The sequence below is a fragment of the Nematolebias whitei genome, chromosome 20 (assembly GCF_014905685.2).
Source record: "Nematolebias whitei isolate Nwh7 chromosome 20, NemWhi1, whole genome shotgun sequence".
NCBI lineage: Eukaryota > Metazoa > Chordata > Actinopteri > Cyprinodontiformes > Rivulidae > Nematolebias > Nematolebias whitei.
This window is the reverse complement of record NC_056517.1, coordinates 32,937,224-32,946,633: the sequence shown is the minus strand read 5'-3', so window position 1 is coordinate 32,946,633 and position 9,410 is coordinate 32,937,224. Positions and strand designations below refer to the sequence as shown.

Sequence of the window (9,410 nt, the reverse complement as noted above, 5' to 3'; positions counted from 1 at the left end):
ATGCAGGATAGTGGCCCTCCAGGACCAGGGTTGGACACCCCTGATTTAAAACATACAGGATCGTGGCCCTCCAGGACCAGGGTTGGACACCCCTGATCTAAAACATGCAGGATCGTGGCCCTCCAGGACCAGGGTTGGACACCCCCGGTCTAATACATGCAGGATAGTGGCCCTCCAGGACCAGGGTTTGACACCCCCGGTCTAAAGCATGCAGGACAGTGGCCCTCCAGGACCAGGGTTGGACACCCCTGATTTAAAACATGCAGGACAGTGGCCCTCCAGGACCAGGGTTGGACACCACTGAACTAAACCGTCTTAACACAACACAACCTGTTGTCAGGTATTAACTCGGACACAATCCAGTTGATCTTTAACACAAACACCAAGTGTTTATTCAGTAGCTTCCTCCACCTTTGGTTTGGTTTTATCTATAATCTGTCATCGATCAGACGGAGTTATCTCTGAGCTCACAGGTGTGGAAGGCTGAGAGCAAGCCAACAGGGAGGAAGCGAACACCTGGAGTTACCTGCCGCAGGTCAAGGGTTTGTGTGTGGAAGATGTTGGTCAGGACCGCCCTTCGTCATATTTTCCACCTTGTAGATTTTGTTCTTGTGTTTTTCTTACAAGTGGTCTGACTGTCAGAGCTGTGTTAGGTGTGTGTGCACGCGCACGTGCACGTGGAGGCTCGGCCCTCGAGGATAAGACGTGCTTCTGTTTGACCTTGAGTGAAAAGGAGCGCAGCTTTTTAAGCTAATCCCTCTCAGGAAGCTGCACTGTAAGAGTCCCAATGCTCTGTGGTCCACTGTACAACACACACACACGAACACACACACTTTAATCCAAACGCACGTTTGCTTTCAGATACGTTCATGTTTTGGGAGATTTAGTGGTTTTAATCAACCTGGCGTTAAGACGAACTGAGTGATTTTTGGTTTTCTCTCAGCATTTAAGTTGTTTAAAACTCTTTATAGAAAGATTTAGAAGATGTCCGTCGTGGATTTTTACTCCTAAAACCATCAAACTTTATTCAACCTTTCAATTCATTAAAAAAAAAAAGAATAACGCTAAAGATATTCCAACCTCTTTGTCTAGTAATTTCGTATCAGATGACCTAAAAGCAACATCAGACAATGATATGAAGCAACTTTATTACTAATCAGCGTTCCTTAAAAATAAATCATTAACCTTCAAGCTTTCTAAACGAAACACTTAAAGTCTTCTGGAGACAGAAACAACTTCAGTCAAAATTTATTTTTAAAGCACATTTTAAACAAGCAGAGTTGACCAAAGTGCTGCAGAGCTGAAGAAACCAGATTAAAATCAAAATAGACAAAGTTAAAACCACAACGGCTGAGGATTCGAAACATGATAATTATGAGAAGTGTTTAAGAAAAGGAAGAAAAATTATGTTGAAAAAGAAAAAGTCAGATTTGGTTTTATACCAACTCAAATAGAAGGCTAACTACGTTAGCATTAGCTGTGGCTACAGCAGCGAACAATGTCTGAGCTACGGTTTTTGTTTTGTTATTCTGTTTGCTCATCAAAATCTAGATACAACTATATTTTTGTGTCAGGATAAAATATAAACTTAGATTTAGTTCTATAACAAACCACTACAAGTCATTAGTTGATGTAGTGCGAGAGATGACTAAATTAGCCTTATGCACCTAGCGCACAGCTTTAAGTGTGTTATCAGCAGTTTGTCTTTTGTTGTCCTGTTCAAGTTCAAGTTTATTGTCATTTGCATCACATGCGATACGTGAGGTGGAAATTGTGTATTCGGAGTCCCGTTACACCCAGAAATAGCCAAAATAAAAAGTATAAAAAGAAACAGTATATAAGGATCTAAGCTATATGCTAAACGAACGCTAAAAGATCTATACGCTAAACACTCGTAATGTAAAACAATACGGCGTATCAACAGCAGCCCGAACATGAGTCTGTGGTGAGCAGATGGGTTTGAATGAATACAGCAGCATGAAATAATCAGCAGCATGAGATCAGCAGCACATGTAAGTCACATGTCACCAATTAAAGTGATTTTTTTTTCTCCCTACAGTGATTATCCTGGTTAGGGATTCATGAGTCTAACAGCCTCAGGGTAGAAGCTGTTCCTCAGTCTAGAGGTTCCACGATTAATGCTCCGCAACCTTCTGCCTGAGGGGAGCGGGACAAAAAGTGTGTGCTGGGTGAGTGAGGTCCTTCATGATGCAGGTGGCCCTCTTCCTGCATCTAGAGGTGTAGATGTCTGTGATGGTGGGGAGACTGACTCAAACAGACTTCTGTGCAGCCTTCACCACTTTCTGCAGAGCTTTTCTTTCTGCAGCTGTGCAGCCTCCATGCCACACGTTGATGCTGGAGCACAGGATGCTCTCCACTGCACACCTGTAGGAGGTGAGGACTGAGGTTCCTAGTCCATCTCGCCTCAGCCGCCAGTCTCTGATGAGCTTTCTTGATCAGGCTGGTTGTGTAGTGCTGCCCCCAGCTGAGGTTGTCATTCAGGTGCACAGCTTGTAACTTGTAACTGGAAACCACTTTCACCGCGCGCACGCGGGTCAGGGGTGGTAGTTGTGTTTGCGCCATCTGAAATCCACAACCATCGCTTCCGGATAAAACAAAACGTGTGTGCCAAGATAAGAAAGTCAGAAACGGTTCCATGATGACTCAATCAGTGGTTGATGTGATGATGAGTTAGCGCTTGACTGCAGATAAAACTAACTTAAAAGATGTTGCTGATAGGTTAATGGTACCTGGGTGTTTTGTTCAACACTTTAAAGGAGACTGTTGGGATAGTTATTCAGAAACATGCTGCATCTCCATCTTAATCTGTTTATCCAAGGCGGGTCTCTGAGGCAACAGGTCAAAAAGAACCCTTTCCGTCCTACCATCAGAGAGGCTGGAAAAGATATATATAAACCCCCCAGAGAGTTCTGGATCTGCCCCGAGGTCGGTGCAACTCCTCCAGGCAGAGATGTCCAGGAAGCATCCCAATCAGATGCCTGAACCTCCTCAACTGGTGAAGAGGAGCAGTTTCTCCAATTTGAGTTCCATTCCACATGTTCACCTTAACTTGAGCAGGGTTTCTCATGGCAAACAGGCATCGGGGCAGGAGTCAGACCAAGAGCGAGTCAAAAACCTTGATGAATAAGAAGCAACAAATGCATCAGGAAACTTCGTCTGGAATAGGGAATGGGTGCACCCCAATGGAGCCGGATCTGGTTGGGGAAGCTAGCTCGCGTGTTTCTGGTGGTCAAGTCTTGGCTTCCAGGGCTCTGCTGTGTCAAGCTTAAAAGAGAGACAGAAAGCATCCACCATGTGGGCCCACCACCTGCGAGGAGGACCGTCAAGGTCGGGTGCTGGGTGGCAGGCGAGGGAGGATCCCTGACCATGTCAATTCCTGACAGCATAAACTAGCTTAAATGCATTAATATCTTTAAAATCACAATTAGAAAAAAGGGTTGTTTGGCAAACAGATTTCATTACCGTATTTTTCGGACTATAAGGTGCACCGAAAATCCTTTAATTTTCTCAAAAATCAACAGTGAGTCTTATAATCCAGTGCGACTTATGTATTAATTGTGGTTGTGCTTACTGACCTCAAACCGATTTCATGTGGTACGTAGCGCTCAAAATTCTGTCAAAATGAACTGGTTTCGCTTAATGCGTCTTATAATCCGAAAAATACAGTAAGTCGTTGTCACGTGTACAGCTTCATGCACTGTTTTTACGCCACACAGGTGTTTCCATCATTAATGATAATGACGCAGTTGGTTCACCGAACTGAACGGGGGTTCTCGTGTCACGCTGAACCGTTAGCGCGATTCGTGAACAACCTCCTGGACTTGCTGAGTCACAGCTGCTCCTGGGTTTGCTGAAAAGTTGACTTATTGGGTGAATAATTGTGCTGACACAGTTTATGGAAGGTAATGCCACAGGTATGCAGAGCTCACTCAACCTTTTAATTAAAGTGTGTTTGTGCGTGTGAAGGTTAAACCCCGTCTAAGCGTCTTTCATCCATCTTCTGTTCATTTAGAATAAGTTCTCCTGTACATCTTTGACTTTTTTTCTCCTCGCTCACTTCTTCCTTCCTGTTTTTCAGGACCCAGCTGGGATTTTTGAGCTGGTCGAGCTGGTTGGAAATGGCACCTATGGGCAGGTCTACAAGGTAAGACGTACTTTTGTGTTGGAGTGGGGAAAACCAATGTTAGATAGGCTTAAGGAGGGAATTCAAAAAGGTGGATAGGCTCAATGAAGAGGCAAAAGAGCTAAAAATTTTTTAAAAAGGCTTTCGTTTCATATGGTCACTGATAATAATTACATTGGTGGTGGTATTAAATTATAGTTTTGGTCACTTTGTTCTCATTGTTCCTAAGCAGGAGTTGTATTTAAAGATAATACAATCTTTGTTAATTTGAAAGTTATTCAGAGATTAGATGCTGATTTCCTGTTTTGTTTGCCTCCGTTATGACCTCATAACCATCCAGATGTTGACTAAATTTAAAGGTCACTATTGACTCTTTGTGAGTTCGCCCACACCAGCTGTGAAAGCACACCACCTGTGTGTCGAAGTGCTTCTTACTTTGAAAGGAATTAACTCACTGTCACGTCTGCATTTTCGCTTCGATGCTCTCATTCTGTCTGCTGGATGTTCTGTATCGATCCGCTGCTTCAACAAGTTGACGCCTCCTCTGCAGAAAATGATTGATGGGAGAAAATTAACTCGACCTGTGTGTTGGCGCACAAAGCACCGAGAACGAATTAAGGCATAAACCTGAACACATCCTTTAGAAGATGCCGGTGGTACCGCTGTTAAATCACACTGCTGCATAAGTGTCCTAGAAACCAAAACGACAATGAAGCCATCTTTACAGGCTTTTTCTGTGTTTGTCTTACTTTATCCTGACCCTAACATCATTAGATATCGGTGCTGAAATGTTCTGGATGGATTAAAAAAAACCCCAAAACAACTAGTTGAAACGTTTCGGCTTTAGTCCAATTGACTTCATCATTCAGAGGAGCTGCAAAAAACTCAGTCTTATTAATAACCCCTTCTCTTAGTGGATCAACCAGTTTGCTGGTGACATCCAAAACTAGCTGTTCACCTGATAAAGAAGGACCATAAGCCTAACCACTGATAGTTAGTGCCCTGATGGCCGCTTGCTATTCACAGAGGGTTGAGTGGTACTAGCAATAACAGCAGTGTAAGAGGGGGACAGTTGAACATGGAGGCCTCCACCTCTGTTTAATGATGGATGGTTTACCTTCACAAAGATGGCTTCCTTTACTCCTCTCTCAAACCACCGTTCCTCTAGAGATCAAGGATGTGAAAATCTTCATCCCTGAAAGAGTGACCGCAGAGTCCTGGCCTGATGATGTTGCTCTTCTGTGCTGGTCCATCCTTTTGGCTAGTGGCTGTTTAATTTCCCTGATGTATGACTGACCACCCTCCTGACACTGAACAGCATAAACAATATTACTCTCGGGGGACTGGATCTTTGGGATGAACCAGTCTTTGCCATAATGTATTTTGGGGTTTAAAAGCCACTGGGACGTTGTTTAGAAAATAAACGTCTCAGTTTCTCTGAAACTGGAGTTTCAGAGAAACTGAGATGTTTATTTACTTTCTATCCTGATCCAAACCGCATGACCAGAGGTGAGGGTTGGAACGTAGACAGACCAGTAAATCCAGAGCTTTACCTTTGGACTCAACTCTTTCCTCACCACAACTGACAGGAGGACCATTCTCATTACTGAAGACGAGGACCCGATCCATGGATCCATGGATCCATCTCTCGCTCCGTCCAACCATCACTCAGGGACGAGACGCCCAGACACTCGAACTCCTCCACCTGAGACAAAGACCCCAAAATGTCTAAAAAACATTTGCGGGAGTTCTCTTTCCTTATGCGTCTCGCTCTCTTGTTGCTTAGATTTAGAAGATTTTCTAAAATTTATGAGACAAATTCTCAAAATAATCAGAGTTGTCTTGAACTCCTCCTTGTGTATTTTATTTGATAAATTTCATCGCTGTAGAGCTCAACTTTGAATGTCCAGGTCTTAAAACCACTCCGACAATATATATACAGTATATATATTTAAACTAGCACAAATCTGACTTAAAAGGTGTACTCCAGTAGATTAAATCCTAAACGCTGGGGCGACTGCACAGGTGGCTAGTAAAATATTGAGCACTGTTCAAAAACTGAATGCTCTAAATGTGGCTGCACGGCTCGCTGGTCGCTCGGCTGAAGAATTTGGTGATACTGGAACGAAAACTTTGCATATTTTCTTTCAGTTTTGAGTTGAGTTTGAGTCGCCGACTTGTCTCCAGGGAGACCTTAAAGCTTTTATTAGTCAAACCTTGTGATTAAAACGGTGAAAAACACACAAAAAGCCACAACAGTGACTACACAAGCTTTAACGGCACACGAGCTCTGGCTGGGTGCGTTTTTTTTTGCTAAAATGCAAAAACACAAGTAATTCTGTATTCACTGACAGTGGCCATATCTTTGTATGTTCAGAATTATATTTTTGTGCCACAAATTATCTTCAATGGACAGTTTTTTTTCTTCAACTCTTACCAGCCTGATGAGCTCTCACTAAAAGACTCTCCAGGCTAGAATTTAATCAGAAATATAATTAGTGTTCTCCATGGTCTCTGTAATTATTGCAAATTAAATAATTTCTTTCAGGAAACTTCACAACATGACAACTGTTGTTTTAGGATTTTGCAACAAAACCACCGGGGTGATGAAAAGAAACATAATTTAAACTGAAATACAAAGAAAAAAAAAGTCTTGAAAGCTGAAACACACGTTCCTGGTTTCTTATGGGGCGCCGTTTGTAAAGTTACACAGTCAAAAATTAACAGCAATGTTTTTTGGTTTATTTAGCCTTTTATAAGAAAATAAACTTTTTTCAAAGTCCAAATTTTCACCATATTATTCATACATTTATAAATGTCATAATTCCAAACTAAATATTTAGTTTACAAACTAAATGTTTATGTCCAAGCTAAATGTTTAATTTACAAACTAAATATTTATTTTCAAAACTAAACATTTAATTTCTAAGCTAAGCATTTAATTCCTAAACTAAATATTTAATTTGCTAACTAAATATTTAGCTCATACCTAAATATTTAGGTAGTAAATTAAATATTTATTTTGGAAATTAAATGTTTAGCTTGGAAAATAAATATTTAGGTCGGAGCTAAATATTTAGTTAGCAAATTAAAAATTTAGTGTAGGAATTAAATGTTTAGCTTAGAAATTAAATATTTAGTTTTGAAATTAAATGTTTAGTTTTGGGACTTGCGACCTGTCCAGGGTGTACCCCGCCCCTCGCACAGTGATTGCTGGACATGAGCACCAGCGACCCCGTGACCCAAAATGGAATAAGCGGGTAAAGATAATGGATGGATGGATGGATGGATGGATGGATGTTTAGTTTTGAAAATAAATATTTAGCTTTGAAATTGATTTTTTTTATTTACACCTAAACATTTAGTTCATTAACTAAATATTTAACTTGCAAGTTAAATATTTAGTTAATAAATTAAACATTTAGCTTGGACATAAACATTTAGTTTGTAAACTAAATATTTAGTGTGGAGCTAAATATTTAGTTTGTAAACTAAATATTTAGGTGTAAATTAAATCTTTAGGTGTAAATTAAATATTTAGTTTGGAATTATGACATTTATAAATGTATGAATAACATAGTGAAAATATGACTTTGAAAAAAAAATTGTTTGTTATGAAAAGCTAAAAAGACAAAAATATTGATGTTAATTTTTGACTGTGTAACTTTACAAACAGCACCCCATAGTTTCTGTCGTTATTAATCTGAATTAGGACGTCCCTTTCTGCCGGTGTTTGCTTTAGTTTATTTGTTTCTCTGTCCTCGGGGGTGCTGCTCCTGAAGAGCGTCAAAGCATGAAAAAGTCATTTTCCTGCAGGTGCAAAGCTTCAGAAGCTGCTGTGAAGGTTCAGCCTCCTGCTGACTTTGACCTTTTCATCACCTTTGTTTAGAAGCGCAGAGAGGTTCGACCAATCACGACGCAGCTTTAGTTTTATTCAGTCTGATTAAACAGCCAATCAGAATCCTGAAAGCTGAGTTTATTCGATTGATTTATTGATCCTCGCCGAGGCCGGATGTCTCTTTCCTCTCGCTGTCTTTGATAAACTGCAGGGATGAGCTCGTTCAAGAAACGATTCACAACTCGTACTGCTGAGTTCTGAACAACGTGGGGTTTTAAAACCGCATCGCTTGCCAATTTTCATACCAAAGTTTTAAACAAAACTCTGTCACGATTAGGTAGCACTCAAAATATGTGTTGAGAGGGAGTCTCAGCTACTACCACACCAAAATCTAGCTCAAAATCTTTAAATTTGACAAATCTATAGCCATTTTTGTTTTTTCTAAATTTGACTAGCTGTGGCAGCCATCTTGAATCAGGTTGGCCTCAGATGGTAATCAGCTGTAATTGAAGATCCATTGAAAAAGTTCTGAGAGCTTTATTAAAATTTGTCCAGTGGTTATAAAGATATTGTGCTAACAGACACATAGAGAAACAGTCTTGCAGTTACATGATCGCCCTCGGCGACTCTTCAAATAGAGCTTCAGTTTTCATCGGCAGCCGTGACGCTTTCGTCTGGACTCAGCTGCAAACGGGAGCGTTTGATTCAGAAGCTGGTTAAAAGTGCGAGGCTGCCTGTCGGATGTTCTGGTGTCACGGCCTTTTGTTTACCGTACGTGGGCTCGTTCGCGATGCGACTTCCTGAAAATATCCCGTTCTGTGGCACTTTCTACAACCTGCAATTTACGGGGCGATCCGGTTCCTCATCAGCACACAGGCATGGAGGAAGAGGAGCAAACTCACAGGAACAAAAGGGCAGTTTAGAGGAAATAATCACTTGTCCCGTGTGAGGAATCTGGCATGTAGCGTGTAGAACCAGCCATCTGTCATGTTTCTACCCACATACCGGTCCTGTAACGTAAACTGCTCATTGTGCTGAAGGAGAAATTACTGTATAGAAGACAGGAGCTTAAATACACCCACGCCTCGTCTATTATCACGTCTGCTGCTACGATTAAAGTAAAGACAAGCGATGAAACGGGGAGTTTATCACTGCATGGAAGGCGGGCGATCATGTAACCACCTCTGTGTGTCTGTTAGCAAAATATCTTTCAAACATGAGGATGGATTTTATTGTACTCTCAGATTAATCACTGGATCTGTTGTCTAGAACCGTTTAACTATTAGTCAACCAGATTCAAGATGGCCACCACAGCTAATTGACCACAGCAGCACAAAAATATCTGCAGAGCTGTTAATTTTACAAATATTTTAGATCAAGAGTGTCCAATCCTGGTCCTTGAGGGCCACTGTCCTGCATGTTTCAGAT

General features: G+C 41.2%; 2 protein-coding genes across 2 annotated transcripts in view; one reads left to right on the top strand and one right to left on the bottom strand.

Annotated features, from left to right (window-relative positions):
• LOC119426617 (melanoma receptor tyrosine-protein kinase) overlaps positions 1 to 9,410 on the bottom strand; it is a 531,032-nt gene that overhangs the window by 224,373 nt on the left and 297,249 nt on the right. The gene's annotated exons all lie outside the window — the stretch shown is intronic.
• The window catches only part of tnikb (TRAF2 and NCK interacting kinase b), a gene marked incomplete in the record, with an annotated part of 59,470 nt that overhangs the window by 3,069 nt on the left and 46,991 nt on the right, over positions 1 to 9,410 (top strand). The window contains 1 exon segment of the mRNA XM_037694175.1: positions 4,100 to 4,165. Within this exon segment, the coding sequence (XP_037550103.1) occupies positions 4,100 to 4,165 (66 nt within the window).